This window comes from Oncorhynchus mykiss, chromosome 3 (genome assembly GCF_013265735.2).
Source record: "Oncorhynchus mykiss isolate Arlee chromosome 3, USDA_OmykA_1.1, whole genome shotgun sequence".
NCBI lineage: Eukaryota > Metazoa > Chordata > Actinopteri > Salmoniformes > Salmonidae > Oncorhynchus > Oncorhynchus mykiss.
This window is the reverse complement of record NC_048567.1, coordinates 42190972-42207275: the sequence shown is the minus strand read 5'-3', so window position 1 is coordinate 42207275 and position 16304 is coordinate 42190972. Positions and strand designations below refer to the sequence as shown.

The 16304-nt window shown below is 43.3% G+C and overlaps 2 protein-coding genes across 3 annotated transcripts in view; both read right to left on the bottom strand.

Annotated features, from left to right (window-relative positions):
- Nucleotides 1-1727: 1727 nt before the first annotated feature.
- Nucleotides 1728-16304, bottom strand: part of LOC110519977 (COP9 signalosome complex subunit 8) — a 29668-nt gene continuing 15091 nt past the window's right edge. Inside the window, exons 1-4 of one of the 2 annotated variants that reach the window (XM_036974103.1) lie at nt 13853-15105; nt 7049-7156; nt 3756-3818; nt 1728-2551 (exon numbers count right to left, since the gene is read on the bottom strand). In XM_036974103.1, the coding sequence (XP_036829998.1) occupies nt 2472-2551; nt 3756-3818; nt 7049-7156; nt 13853-14111 (510 nt within the window). In that variant the 5' untranslated portion in view covers nt 14112-15105 and the 3' untranslated portion in view covers nt 1728-2471. Of the gene's footprint in view, nt 2552-3755; nt 3819-7048; nt 7157-13852; nt 15106-16304 lie in introns of those variants that run through there. The other variant, XM_021596910.2, reaches the window with a different exon arrangement.
- LOC110519976 (E3 ubiquitin-protein ligase TRIM63-like) lies at nt 8795-10810 on the bottom strand. Its single transcript, XM_036974101.1, has 2 exons — nt 10431-10810; nt 8795-10398 (listed from the first exon to the last, which is right to left on the bottom strand). Exon 2 carries the CDS (start codon nt 10358-10360, stop codon nt 9305-9307), a length of 1056 nt encoding a protein of 351 aa, XP_036829996.1. The 5' UTR covers nt 10361-10398; nt 10431-10810; the 3' UTR covers nt 8795-9304.

The following is a 16304-nucleotide window of genomic DNA, read 5'->3' as shown; positions in this document are numbered from 1 at the left end:
TTTCATTTGGAACAACCCTTCATCCCCGTCATCACACAACTACTGACTGTTGTTGTTTACGCAATCCAAAATTGGCCCATAAAAATCGGGATCTGGGTCAGGTGGGCATAATTTTAAAATGTGTTCTATTGCCAACCTGACAAGCTAAGGCATAAAATATGATCTTACAGTGTTAGGCTTTCACAGGGCAATTCAGAGAAACATTGTAATTTTGGTACACATTGAAAGGAGTCATATACTATATATATATACACACACACACACACCAAAAGTATGTATACAACCCTTCAAATTAGTGGATTCGACTATTTCAGCCACACCCGTTGCTGTCCGGTGTATGACAGAGCGCAGAGCCATGCAATCTCCATAGACAAGCATTGGCAGTAGAATAGCCTTACTGAAGTGACTTTCAATGTGGCACCACCATAGGATGCCACTTTTGCAACAAGTCCTGTTAGAGCTGCCCCAGTCAACTGTAAGTGCTATTATTGTGATGTGGAAACGTCTAGGAGCAACAACGGCTCAGTCGTGAAGTGATAGGCCACACAAGCTCACAGAACAGGACCACCGAGTACTGAAGCGCATAAAAATGTCTGTCCTCGGTTGCAACACTCACTACCGAGTTCCAAACTGCCTCTGGAAAACTGTTCGTTGAGCGCTTCATGAAATGGGTTTCCACGGCCGAGCAGCCACACACAAGCCTAAGATCACCATGTGCAATACCAAGCGTCAGTTGGAGTGGTGTAAAGCTCGCCGTCATTGGATTCTGGAAAATCGCTCTCTGGAGTGATGAATCACTCTTCACCATCTGGCAGTCCAAGGGACAAATCTGGGTTTGGCGGAAGCCAGGAGAACGCTACCTGCCACAATTCATACTGCCAACTGTAAAGTTTGGGTGAGGAGGAATAATGGTCTGGGCTGCTTTTCATGGTTCAGGCTAGGCCCTTAGTTCCAGTGAATGCTGCAGCATACAATGACATTCTAGACGATTCTGTGCTTCCAACTTTGTGGCAACAGTTTGGGGAAGGCCCTTTCCTGTTTCAGCATGACAACGCCCCGTGCACAAAGCGAGGTCCATACAGAAATAGTTTGAGATCAGTGTCGAAGAACTTGGCCTTCACAGAGCCCTAACCTCAACCTCATCGAACACCTTTGGGATGAATTAGAACGCCGACTGCGAGCCAGGCCTAAATCGCTCAACATCAGTGCCCAACCTCACTAATGCTCGTGGCTGAATGGAAGCAAGTCCCCGCAGTAATGTTCCAACATCTAGTGGAAAGCCTTCCCAGAAGAGTAGATGCTGTTATAGCAGCAAAAGGGGGGACCAACTCCATATTAATGTCCATGATTTTGGAATGAGATGTTTGACTTGCAGGTATTCACATAATATTCGGTTATGTATGAGGTTATAAACCTACACTACATGACCAAAACTAACTCCTGCAAAATTAAGCATTTCTTGCAGTAGAATGATACAAAAAATGTAAACTTTGACTTGGAAACAGGAGTGGATATTTTAATATTATTTTTTGTATCTTGAGAGAATTCATGTGCGGTTAGCGACTGCAAAGGCTATCTTTATGAGCATTATAAAAGCTGATAGTATTTGAACCATTTAAAATATGCATCCAGGTTTAACTGAAATCTTATCAGAAACATGTTGGATTGTTTTCACTGCTTTTAACTTCCTTCAAACTGGTCAGATTGATGTACATTTTGACATTTTGCACAGAAAATCTTTAAAAAATGTTTTATTGCATTTACCCCTCCGGTCCCTAAACCTCTCCTGCAGGAGAGAAGCAGAGATGAAAGAGAAAACTTTACAGAAGTCAACAAGATTGAAGCGTTCACCGATTTACGACATTCTGGTGAACAAGGGTTTATTTAGTCTTCTAGGGCAGTAATGACAGAAGAGAAGCTGCATGCATATAATTATAGAAAAGTTGATGAACAAATAGCCTACCAAAATGTTGGAAATTATTAGTAAAAAAATAAATCTTGCACCCTGTCCAATTTTCGGCCTATTTGCGGGTTAGAGTCTGATGCGGGACTTCTCACATAATTGGGCGGCTGCGGACAATCAAATTCTTCCAACGTGCGCATGAAAATAGTATTATTTTTCTTACAGAAATGACATTAAATTAACTACTACAATCATTGAGACTGCCACTTCGTAAAGACGCAGTAAAGTCGCAGTCATTTACTAAGGATTGCCCAACAACAGAGTTAGTGGGCGTACGAACTGAATCGTAAGTCTGAGGCCCATCTTTCTGAAAACATGGTGTCTCGCTCCCAGAGACATGACCACAATCATGCACAAGGGGGGTGAGCTTGAGGTCCTGCATGCGTGTCTGTGTGTGTGTGTGTGTATATGGTGCGTGTGTGTATGGTGCGTGTGTCCATCTAAGCTCTGGAAGAGGGGCGTTCTGGAGTCCTCCTCACGGCAGACAAACGGGGCTGAAGGGAATTGATCAGTTCTCAAGGAAAGCCACGTAGTCAGTGAGTCTGGCCAGTTGCTGCTCGTTTGGAACCAGCGAGACAGGGGGAGGATCTGTTTGGGAGAGAGAGTGAGTGAGTAAGAGGGGGATTCCTCATAGAGCCAAGTCTTCTACCATGTAGCATCCTCCACCGGTGTGTGTGTGTGTGTGTGGTTAGGGGACATGCTCCAATTCAAAGACTAAGCAGCACGGTACATCTATTCTCACTGCAATGCTGGAGAAACATGATTTGCACATCTGGACATGAGTGATCTCTCTCGTTTTACAACTGTTTTCTAGTGTGCACAAATGAATACACCCCAGAAGTTTAGCTTCCCATGCACAGCCAATACATTGTTTATGTATATTCTAAAGTCCTTTTTTGGGCAAAAACCCATTCGGATTGGCTTGGTCTGGCTACGAAGTGGGTAGGCCTATGCCCTGCCAGGCCCACCCATGGCTTAAATTGTTGCATGTTGCATTTATATTTTTGTTCAGTGTAGGTGGAAAGGGATTAATCGAGGGGCTGATGCATCGAGTCAGACGGACATATGTGCCACAGATGCTTAACATGATGGCCCGCTGATTAGAGAGAGAGGCTGTTACATGGCCCCAGACACAGCCCACAAAATGTCTCAAGCCAGAATGATTAACAAGCCACCCACTGGGCTTGTAGACTGTTAGGATTGGAGAGAGAAGATCTGAGGAGAGGGGGAAGAGGAGGGAAGGGAGGAGGACAGGGATAGGAACAGCAATTGAGCGTGGGTGTGTGAGGGTTAAGAAGTGAATGAAAGAACACAGGAAAAAGAAGAGTGGGGAGAGTAGGAGCACATGGTGTGAGAGAAATAGAGGGATATTTGATGTTGCTCTTTCATGAGACATGTGTTTTCCCAGTTACACAGGGACAGAATGTCTTACAGGCCAGCCAAAGGAAAGAACAGCAATATGAGGGAAAAAATGTGAGGAGAAAAATAAATTAAAGCCCACGAATACAGAAAGACAGAGGACAGGAAGGGAAAGGTGATGAGGAGGACTGGAGTCAGTGTCTGAGCCAATTATGAATGACCCCAAAATTCACAGCTCTGGATCCGGATCTCTCTCTCCCTCTCTCACACACACACACACACGGTTAAAGCGAGCATAGGGGGGATTGAAAGTCTGGTGAAATGTGCTATCAGCACAGAAAGAGGGCGTGGTTGGGCAGAGTTGGGAAAGAGACTAGGGCATGATAAACAGCCGAGTGATGGGAGAAAAGAGAAGAGCAACAGCTCCACCTACCTGGTTTCTGGGGCATTACCATCCTGGTGGCAGGATCTGCCTGCCAGCCCTGGCTCACCACCCCTGTGGAAAGGAGGGAAAGAAACCAGAGAGGAGCGGTGGGTAGAGAATAGGAGGGGAAAACAAATTGAAAAAGAGATGAAAAGGGAATAGTTTGATGACTATTTTCCGGTCTTTCAACTCTAGAAAAGTACTAACCATCTTCATCCCCGCCTGCATGAACAATTTAGCTTTATCTGCCTCTACTGATAAAAATGAGTTTATATCATTTCATGAAGAGATAAAGGATATACAGTAACAGTTAAAAGTTTGGACACACTCATTCAAGGGTTTTTCGTAATTTTGTACTATTTTCTACATTATAGAATAATAGTGAAGACATCAAAACTATGAAAAACACATATGGAATCATGTTGTAACCAAAAAAGTGTTAAAAAAAGTTAAACAAATCAAAGTAGCCACCCTTTGACAGCTTGGCGCACACTTGTCATTTTCTCAACCAGCTTCATGAGGAATGCTTTTCCAACAGTCTTGAAGGAGTTCCCACATATGTTGAGAACTTGTTGGCTGCTTTTCCTTCACTCTGAGGTCCAACTCATCCCAAACCATCTCAATTGGTTTGAGGTCGGGTGATTGTGGAGGCCAGGTCATCTGATGCAGCACCATCACTCCCCTCCTTGGTCAAATAGCCCTTACACAGCCTGGAGGTGTGTTTTGGGTCACTAACCTGTTGAAAAACAAATGATAAGCCCCACTAAGCACAAACCAGATGGGATGGCGTAACGCTGCAGAATGCTGTGGTAGCCATGCTGGTTAAGCGTGCCTTGAATTCTAAATAAAATCACAGTGTCACCAGCAAAGCATCCCCACACCATCACACCTGCTTCACGGTGGGAACCACACATACGGAGATCATCCGTTCACATACTCTGCATCTCACAAAGATAAGGCGGTTGGAATAAACATTTTGAAATTTGGAGTCATTAGACCAAAGAACAGATTTCCTCTGTTCTAATGTCCATTGCTCGTGTTTCTTGGCCCAAGCAAGTCTCTTCTTCTTATTGGTGTGGTTTCTTTGGAGCAATTCAACCATGAAGGCCTGATTCACGCAGTCTCCTCTCAACAGTTGATGATGATATGTGTCTGTTACTTGAACTCTGTGAAGCATTTATTTGGGCTGCAATCTGAGGCACAGTTACCTCTAATGAACTTATCCTCTGCAGCAGAGGTAACTCTGGGTCTTCCTTTCCTGTGGTGGTCCTCACGAGAGCCAGTTTCATCATAGCGCTTGATGGTTTTTGCGACTGCACTTTAAGAAACTTTAAGAAAAATTCTTTAAGAAAAATTCCAGATTGACTGACCTTCTTGCCATAATATGGACTTGGTTGTTTTGTTATCTTCTGTATATCAACCCTACCTTGTCACAGCATTTTTTATTTTTTTATTTCACCTTTATTTAACCAGGTAGGCTAGTTGAGAACGAGTTCTCATTTGCAACTGCGACCTGGCCAAGATAAAGCATAGCAATTTGACACATACAACAACACAGAGTTACACATGGAATAAACAAAACATACAGTCAATAATACAGTAGAACAAAATAATACAAAAAGTCTATATACAGTGAGTGCAAATGAGGTAAGTTAAGGCAATAAATAGGCCATGGTGGCGAAGTAATTACAATATATTATTATATATATATTACAATATACCAATTAAACACTGGAATGATAGATGTGCAGAAGATCAATGTGCGTGCAGAAGATCAATGTGCAAGTAGAGATGCTGGGGTGCAAAGGAGCAAGATAAATAAATAAATACAGTATGGGGATGAGGTAGGTAGATAGATGGGCTGTTTACAGATGGGTTATGTACAGGTGCAGTGATCTGTGAGCTGCTCTGACAGCTGGTGCTTAATGTGAGTCTGGAAGGAGAGTTCACAGTTTAACCAGACACCCAGGTATTTGTAGTTGTCCACGTATTCTAAGTCAGAGCCGTCCAGAGTAGTGATGCTGGACGGGCGAGCAGGTGCGGGCAGTGATCGATTGAATAGCATGCATTTAGTTTTACTTGCGTTTAAGAGCAGTTGGAGGCCACGGAGGGAGAGATGTATGGCATTGAAGCTCATCTGCAGGTTAGTTAACACAGTGTCCAAAGAGGGACCAGAAGTATACAAAATGGTGTCGTCTGCGTAGAGGTGGATCAGAGAATCACCAGCAGCAAGAGCAACATCATTGATGTTTACAGAGAAGAGAGTCGGCCCGAGAATTGAACCCTGTGGCACACCCATAGAGACTGCCAGAGGTCCGGACAACAGGCCCTCCGATTTGACACACTGAACTCTATCAGATAAGTAGTTGGTGAACCAGGCGAGGCAATCATTTGAGAAACCAAGGCTGCCAATAAGAATGTGGTGATTGACAGAGAGTCAAAAGCCTTGGCCAGGTCGATGAATACGGCTGCACAGGAATGTCTCCTATCGATGGCGGTTATGATGTCGTTTAGGAGTTTGAGCGTGGCTGAGGTGCACCCATGACCAGCTCTGAAACCAGATTACACAGCGGAGAAAGTATGGTGGGATTCGAAATGGTCAGTAATCTGTTTGTTAACTTGGCTTTCGAAGACCTTAGAAAGACAGGGTAGGATAGATATAGGTCTGTAGCAGTTTGGGGCTAGAGTGTCACCACCTTTAAAGAGGGGGATGACCACGGCAGCTTTCCAATCTTTGGGAATCTCAGACGATACGAAAGAGAGGTTGAACAGGCTAGTGATAGGGGTTGCAACAATTTCGGCAGATCATTTTAGAAAGAGAAGGTCCAGATTGTCTAGCCCGGCTGATCTGTACTGGTCCAGATTTTGCAGCTCTTTCAGAACATCAGCTATCAGGGAAATTCCACAAATGAACTTTTAACAAGGCACGCCTGCTAATTGAAATGCATTCCAGGTGACTACCTCATGAAGCTGGTTGAGAGAATGCCAAAGGTGTGCAAAGCTGTCATCAAGGCAAAGGGTGGCTACTTTGAAGAATCTCAAATATAAAATATATTTTGATTTGTTTAACACTTTTTTGCTTACTACATTACTCTATATATGTGTTATTTCATAGTTGTGATGTCTTCACTATTATTCTACAATATTGAAAATAGTAAAAATAACAAAAAACCCTTGAATGAGTAGGTGTGTCCAAACTCTTGACTGGTAATGTACATAACTATGGTATATGACTGTGTTATTGATCCAGTAGCCAGGTGAGTAGTGAGGGAAAATTAGGTTTTCACACTGCAGCTGCTTACCCTTCACGGCTTCCTCCACAGAGTAGCCCACAAAGGCGGCAAAGTCTTCTGCCGTGATGGAGGTGTATGCCTGGGCCACCAGGCCATAGGCCCTCCTACGTGTGGTCTCTGTGGAAGAAACGATAGGTACATACATGAGATATTTCTGAGTCTTTCAAACATGCAACAAAATCAAATAACGCTTAATGTAAACAGCAAAATGTGGAGTCCTGCCCCATGTTCAAAAAGCTGTGTTCTTGTACTACTCATGTAGTAGTGCTGATAACCATTTGGCTATACACAGAAATATCAAGTGAAATAGGCCTACGGTGCAAGGCGGAGGTAAGATTTGAGTATGATTTGGTTCCGAGTTAACTGCTCCTTATGACAACATTGAAAAAACAATATTGCCTCACAGCTGACAGCAAACCAGACATTAGCTTACACCTTTGGGGGATTTTGTTGCTGCCCTGACAGCTTCGATAAACAAGCCCCAAGTTAATCGGCCTTCACACTTTATTGCCTGGTAACAGTCTGTGTAAAAACAACAACCCTTCATTCGCTACAACTGCGTTAGCGGCGATAACAAGTGGAATGAGTAAAGACAGCTGCGGGGACAGGCACATTGCCTCCCCCAAAGAGTGTCCTGTTATGAATGTTGTTTCATTTTCTGAACGGAAGCGACATTTGATGTTAACTGCAGGCACTTAAGTGGAAAATGAAAACAACTTTAAATGGAATCTGAAAGCATGATTTAAGAGAGCCAGTAAAGTACTTGTGAACCTGACGAACTAAGCTGTAGTGTATGTATGCGTGCGTGTGTGTTGTCAAGCCTCTTCCTAATGAACAGACTGTTCATCTGAGGACTACAACCGCGCAAAAAAATAATGAGAAAACCAACAGCCATGGCTTCGGCCCAGAAAAAAAAAATTAAATCAAGGAAAATCAACTGATATCCTTTCAACCACATTATGTAACCTACTGTATATGGCACATTTGAGAGCCAGAGCATTATCAACTGCTGTGCCTTAGTATATTTGAAAAGGGTTGACTGGTCCTGTATATTGTTGACCTACAAAATACCCAACATGCACCACAGTATCAATTCAAAAAAGGATGTTGGGGACTATTAGCACATAGTAGAAGCCATTGAACCAGGTCACTGCAAGAAGATTTTTGTAACATGGTCCTCTCAGCAGTCCTCTCATTCCAATATTATTGTCGCAGCTTGCTGACCGATAGGACGCTAGCCAAAGATGACTTATGACAGGTGGCCCGGCCCCTACAGCTCTTCAGAAAGGAGTTTGCAATTGCTGAGAAATACGGTCTATGACATGAGTGGGATGGTGCTTCATGGATGAGAAACAGGACCCCCCCCACTTGCCTTTCACTGACACTCCAGAGCGTGTTTCACACCTTCTCACATAAAAAATAAATAGCCCCCCCACTTTTCACCAGTAATGGCTAGCCACAGAGGACTCTCTGCCCTTCACTGACACTCCAGGACCTGTCGTTTCACACCCTCTCGCATTTTAAAAATAGCCCCCCACTCTTCATCAGCAAAGGCTAGCCACTAAGGACTTGGCAATGGCTTTTATTATTTTATGCTGGTACTTGCCAAGTGAGCGCAACAACATATTGGGGCAACTCCCGAATGACAGTTCTCTTGTAAAATATTTTGTTTTGAACTTCAAACTTATTTTCTGAATGAAGTAGAAATGAACGGCAATCTTGGAATAGTTGGAATCTAAACAAAGGCAAATCTGCTTGAGTCATTTGAAACACCCTTTATTTCAGATCTGTTGAAATATTCTCTTGCCAGTTTAGTGCACAAAATAATTTATCAATTTGATACAACCATAGGCATTCTAGATGTCGATGAGAAACTACAAATCAAAACTACTTTCCCATCTCAATCTTTACATGTGTTAAAGTATTCAAGTGTAAACAATGTGAGAGGATATTCAACCTAAAGTACATAACAAATAGATCAGAATAAATCTGATATGGAAATACAAAAGTATTAAAAAAAATATTATGTTTACAAAAAGGCAAAGTTAAGAGTACAAAAAAAACAAAAATATTAAACTCAAAACTGGGGAAAGCCATGGTATCCAAGTCAATCAACTACGTATAAAAACATTTTAAAACTTTACTCCTAACTTCTCTTAATATCATTGAAACATTGCAACTAGAGTCCCTGCCAGGAACATTCAGGTTAAAAGAACCTTCAAAAGTAGTAAATAGTTTGTTCAGTTTGTATATTTTCCAGTTTCATCATTCCTCCTCTTCTTCGTCCCCTTCGGCATCCTCGAATGCATCGTCTTCGACCATTCCAAAGTCCATCTTGGCCAGGATGGCCTCCACATGCTCAGTGGACAGCGTGAAATGGTCCATCTTCTCAAAGCCCGGCTCGGGCCTCTCCTCGCCCAGGGAGATCTTGGCGGTGTCCTTGGTCTGTGTGATAAGGCCCTTGGAGGCCAGCAGGAACTCTGCTGCGCCGCTCTGCTCCAGGGCCCGCACCGCTGTGTCCGTCAGCTCTGATCCCGCCTGCAGTCGCTCGCTGTAGTGCTGGGCCAGCACCCGCAACGCAGTCACCTTCTCGTCCTGCTCCTTGCCGATCTGTTCCAGCAGCAGGCTTTTGCGCTCCTCGAGCACTGCGTAGAGCAGGTCAAAGCGCTCGCCTAGGCTTTGCTTGGCACGCTGTGCGTTGTCCTGCACCGCCTGACATGTATCCTCCATCTGGTTGAGGAGGGCCTGAAGGCGCCCGTTGCCTGCCACTAGGGTGTCGATAGCGTTGCTCAGCTCGCCCTTCTGCACCTGGTAGACACTGGCCAGTGGTGACACCTCACAGTCCTTGTGCTGACCAAACACCTTGCACATGGAGCAGGTGGGCATCTGGCAGGTCACACAGTAGATGTTGATTTTCTCCTCCTCGTGCTCCTGGCACATGGGTTCCTTGGAGTCCTTGGGCTTCAGTGGAGTCTCTGTGCTGTCTCCACTGCCACTACCCCCACCACCCTCCTGCTGTTGCTTGTAGATGTCAATGATGTTCTCCACCAGCAGGTTGCGCTGAAGTCCGTGAACGCCATGGCGGTCCAAGACCACCTCGAAGCGGCAGGTGGGGCAGCGGAAGACGCCGCCCGAGAAGCGGTAGGGGTTGCGTGAGTCGTAGAGGTCACTGGCACAGCCACGGCACAGGTTGTGCTGGCAGGGCAGGATGACCACGGGCTTGGTGAACATCTCCAGGCAGATAGGGCAGCTCAGCTGCTTCTCCAGGCTCTCCATGGGGCTGGGTGGACGCACCAACGAGCCGGTCCTCTGGATGTCCATGTTGGAATAGGCTTCTCCTTAAATGTTGAGCTTGAAAATGTTTGCTATTTTTCAACACAGCCTTCTCAAACTTCGCAGTGGGTCATTGACAACTTTTATTCTTTCCCTATAGGCTTTAACAAGCCAATAACTTGAGGCTGAGGGCTGAGCCTCTTGCTTTGGTAGTTGATGCTTTAGAGTCCGCTGAAGTGCTGATATATGTTCTGACTGGGGAATAGCAGCCCTGTCCTTTATACCAGCCCTTCACAGCCAGCGACACCTGATCCCTCCCACATAACAGGGCACACATTCCTCCCTGCTTGTTTGTCAGGCTCTTTTCTGAGAAAATAACCCACACCCACCGGCTGCTGCATTCGTCATTTGTCACACTAGGAGCCATGTCCCTTTCCGCAGTGACAGAAATCTGACAGGGCCGGGGGTACACTCAGCAGAAATACACAGGGCCCCCACGTGACTGTCCCATGTGACTGTCCCAAAGCAGTAACACCAGAGGAAGGTTTCCTTAAGGGTAAACAACGCACCTTTGACTGTGCACCTTTGACTGTGTTTACCAGTAACAACAAGCTGGTTTTCCAGGATAACTACAACAGAGCCAGTGTTGGCTTCATAAAGCAGACCACCTTCCTCGAAGTGTAGCCCACTTATCGCCTGTGGTCATATCTGAGCATTTCAGTGGATTGATCAAACTCCTATCGAGCATCCATAACACCCTCTGTGGTGCAGTCAAACCTACTGTTGATGTTTCATGCTCAAGACATGCATTGCACCATCAATCCTATAAATAGGTTACAAATATTTATTAATGTGTTTTTCACCCCTTCTAAATATATGTCTACTGACTAGAGTGTGTTGAATCCAACATGGTACTTGATAAACTGATCCAACAAAACAAGCTGAATAAAAAATAATAATTGAACTACTATTACGTAACATGAGCAGAAAGCTATAGCCTCTGGTCATGGAAATGTCTCACGGAGACGGTCTTGAAAAACTCTCCAGTGAATGTGAACCACATTCCGTGACGTTGAAAAAAAATAAAAATAAAGAACAGTGAGCACCAGGGACAAGCTATTCTTAAACTTGCCCACATGCGTCACATAATGTGTGGGTCTACCAGGTTCCAGAAGTTAGAGGGGGTTACACATGGGGAGTGTGAGCAGAGAAGGTCATAGGCATTTCCATATGCCAATCTCCCATTTACCAAGGCAGGAGCTTACTGATGGATATTTTTAAAGTGATTTGAGAAGACTGGGAAAACGCCATCTTCTCTGTCTAGGCTAATGTTTGTACCTCCACTGCCAATGACCTGGACCACAGTAATCAGTGACCAGGTTTCCAACAAAACCTTTTATGTGCGTAAGGTACATGGTACAAAAAAATGTGCAATGGATTCATGAGTGCATTCATTATCCACAATAAACAAACATAGGCTCATTATGTTCAGAACAACCCAGCGTATGACGACATGCCATCTTGTAACTGTACATCTAACATAGTGATCAAACATTAACACTGTATATGACATGAGTTTTATGATTTGGAGATGTGAAGTGCACATTTGGACTCACAGTTGTTTGACTTGGTTGTATGACATCAAAACAGTATTTATTATAATCCTCAATGTCTCACCTTTCAAAATAGATCACATCATTTTAATTTACAGCATTTCCCACACTTAAACAAAAACATTTGCTAAACTTATGAGTGTAAAGGGCTAACTCAAAAGTGCTTTAGAGTCAATAGCAGAAAGCAGTTAATCTATGACACATTGTCATGTTTTGAACATTCATGTCACGTGAATGTCACATTTCCCCCATGTCACATTTCCCCCATTTCTTTATATGTCAGATGGTCCAGCACCCTAAAACAATTGCTTAAAGTTTTGGTTAAATTCTCATTTCTGGAAAAGGCTTAAAAGTTCAAATCTAGGTCATGAGACATAGTCCAAAATACAGGCCCTAGCCAGGACATACACCAGACATGTAAATATGTGTAATGATTTGACGGTAGAGTTGAGATGCAAATGCTTGCAATGGTGTATAGCATCTAAATACCTGCATTGTTTACCAAACCACTGAGTATGGATAGAAGTAAACAGTTGACCAAAAAGAGATGTATAGTACAGTCGGAAAGTATTCAGACCCCTTGACTTTTTAGATTGTTTCATTAAGGATCTCTCTGTACTTTGCTCCCATCATCTTGCCTTGATCCTGACTAGTCTCCCAGTCCCTGCCACTGAAAAACATCTCCACAGCATGATGCTGCCACCACCATGCTTCATCGTAAAGATTGTGCCAGTTTTTGTCCAGACTACCGTCCGGCCACTCCACACCATAAAGGTCTGATTGGTGGAGTGCTGCAGAGATGGTTGTCCTTCTGGAAGGTTCTCCCATCACCACATTGGAACTCTGGAGCTCTGTCAGAGTGATCATCGGATTCTTGGTCACCTCCTGACCAAGGCCCTTCTCCCCCAATTGTTCATTTTGGCAGAGCTGCCAGCTCTAAGAAATCTTCGTGGTTACAAACATCTTCCATTTAAGAATGATGGAAGCCAGTGTTCTTGGGGACCTTCAATGCTGCAGACATTGTTCAATACCCTTCCCCAGATGTGTGCCTCGATACAATTCTGTCTCGGAGCTCTATGGACAATTCCTTTGACTTCATGGCATTGTTTTTGCTCTGACATGCACTTTCAAGTGTGGGACCTTATATAAATAGGTGTGTACCTTTCCAAATCATGTCCAATCAATTGAATTTACCACAGGTGGATGCCAATCAAGTTGTAGAAACATCTCAAGGATGCTTAATGATAACAGGAAGCACCTGAGCTCAATTTCGAGTTTCACAGCAAGTGTCTGAATACTTGAGGTATCCGTTTTTGGAACTTAATACATTTGCAAACATTTCTAAAAACCTGTTTTCGCTTTGTCATTATGGGGTATTGTGTGTAGATTGAGGAAATGTATTTTTATTTTATATGAATAAGGGTGTAATGTAACAAAATGTGGAAAGTGGAAGCGGTCTGAATACTTTCCCGAATGCACTGTAAATGTCTTAAACATGCAATTCGGTGCAAAATATTATACACTGCAAAATGTAAGTAATAGCAAACAAACCAAATTAAGAAATGTTTAAAGTACGTAAAAAAGGTTCAAGTACATTTTTTTTACGTGTTTTAAATAAATCTGTGCAAAATATAAGTTTAAATAAGTAATGACAAAATATGTATATAAAAAAAAAGGTTAAGCAAAAAATAAACAAGTATGTAACAAAAACTCATTGTGGTCTGTTCAGGGTAACTACAGCCAATGATAACTGTTGTCTCTCTGGCTGTATTGCCCTTGAGGTGGTGGAGGTCTGCGTACAGGAGTGCTGCTGTACGCTGGCTCATGGCCCTGCAGCAACAAAATCATTCATTGGGTCTGCGCATGGGCCTACAGAGGATGTGGCATCACCAACCAAACATAAAGTACAATAACACGTTATACTGACCAACACGTGCAAGAGGTTTTTTGGTGGCTCGAGGAGGGTTCCTCGAGCCAAGAGATGAGTTGTCTGGACTTGGGAGGTACACAGACCGCTCAGTTGGAACTGCAGCCAGGTTGAGTGTTGCAACTGCTGCTGGGCCCAGGGTTGCTGCTTGGCCCTTCATCAGTCTGTGGGAGAGCAAGTAATAAGCAAAGTTACCAAACAAAATACATTCGCTATGAACAGTGACTTTTGTTAGCAAGCAGCTAGCAGTCAACAACATAAAGTAGTTGTGAAATAGCTAACTAGTTCCTAGTCATTGCAATCATTTGGGTGAGAGTGAAAAGAAAAGTTTACGAACAGGCTAAGCAACAATCACTTACGTTATAAAACGTGAGCTTTGTTAGCAGGCAGCTAGCAGAAAATAACATGAAGTAGTGATCATTTAGATTCATATAACTTATAGGTAGTTGGCTGGCTGGCTAATACATTAGGATAGTGTCCAGACTTATTTTGTTGGCTACAAGAACACAAAGCCAAAAAAAGTACTTGCCATATTCTTGCTCTTCTGCTTCAGTCACCCTGGACTCAATAATATGGCGAGGCATGGAGGCAGGTCATGTGCCAAGGAATTCGTCCAGTTCCCTGTAGAATGGACAGGTCTCCCGGCCACTATCACGCAGTCCATTATTGTCTTTCGTCTTGTGTTATGTATATTTAATGTCTCAGATTTTTGTCTGGCACTACTTCCGAACAATGGAGGCCATGTTCGAGCAACCCCGTGGACATTCTCAATATAGATCTCTTTTTCTGTACCACGCTTTCAACCTCGCTAGAATCTGATTTTGCGACCAAATGGATATCAGAAGCTTTGTTTCCGCAATGGACCAGGTCAATGAACTCTCGTTTGCCATCGTCTATAAAATGTACAAACGGCAAGCATGATATGTACAAACAGCAAGCGCGAATGTAAAGTATGGGGATTTCTCTCTGGCGAACTTCTGTTTATATAAAACGGTGCCAGAAACATCCCTTGACCTCTTACGTGACAACAATACACATTGGCTAATTCACGGAACCAAAATCGGCTGCACACGTGCGCCATCATAAATAAATGTATTTTGTCCCCCCAATACCAAATGCGTTCACGACAAGCAGGTTGAAATATCAAAACAAACTCTGAACCAATTATATTAATTTGGGGACAGGTCAAAAAGCTAGCTTGCACTTGCTAGCTAATTTGTCATATTTAGCTAGCCTGCTGTTGCTAGCTAATTTGTCCTGGGATATAAACATTGAGTTGTTATTTTACCCGGAAAGGTCCTCTACTCTGTCAATTAATCCACACATAAAACGGTCAACTGAATCATTTATAGTCATCTCTCCTCCTTCCAGGCATTTTCTTCTCTTGACTTTATATTGCGATTGGCAACTTTCATAAATTACATGCATTACCACCACCGACCTACTTCGTCTTTCAGTCACCCACATGGGTATAACCAATGAGGAGATGGCACGTGGGTACCTGCTTCTATAAACCAATGAGGAGATGGGAGAGGCAGAACTTGCAGCGCGATCTGACTTTTATTTTAGCCCGTGGCAACACAGACGCTCGTTGGCGCGTGCAATAATTGAATATAGATTTCAAAATGTATTTGCGAGCGGTGTAGTCAGCCTGTTATCACAATTCAATGCTCAGAGGGGGATGACTCTCGAGAAAGGCTCGCCCGCGACCTATGGAGGTAGCGTTCAAGATTAGATAAATTAGCAAATTTTACAGCCCAAATTATCTCGAGACGCAATACTGCTCGAGAATCTCTTGATAATCTCCTCAACCCGAAGAGCTTTAGAGGGCTATATTAAACTGGGCAAAATGTATCCCATCATGCTGTGCATCAATGGAACAATTTGTGAGTGGATAAATAACCCATTAAATTTTCAATTAGGTATTACAAAAGCTTTTTAAGCTCCCTTTTCTGTATTCTTCTTTGCTCTCCATAACCACTTCATGGCTGGGTTACAATGTAGGATGCAAGTGGTGTCCCCTCTTTTGATATTTGAGAACACTCAGTAGGCAGCAATGTGAAAGACATTACAAAATGTACTATTACAATTGTGTGGGGTCCACTTTCATTATGTAAGCATACATTTTTTTTCTGACTACCCAACATATTTCATTTCAATCATCCTGCTACCAATTGTCCAAAGCAAATTCCCTATAAATTCTAACATGAACAAACTTCTAATGAAGCTGCTGATTGCGTGAACTGCTAAACATCTTACACATCTATCCTTACCCAGTCTTTCTTCTCGTCTAGCCTCAGGTTTAAGCAATGAATATAGAAAGTTATTCATAGGTGAGAGACGTGGCCTGGTCATGAGTTCAGTCAGTCTCAATAGGTCAATGTGATGCATATTCTATAACACCCGGTGGTAACAGTCTCCAGAATGTCAAAAATAATGTATTTCTCACAAG

Coding starts and splice junctions, on each gene's coding strand:
- LOC110519976 (XM_036974101.1), bottom strand. CDS start 10,360: ATGGACATCCAGAGGACCGGCTCGTTGGTGCGTCCACCCAGCCCCATG.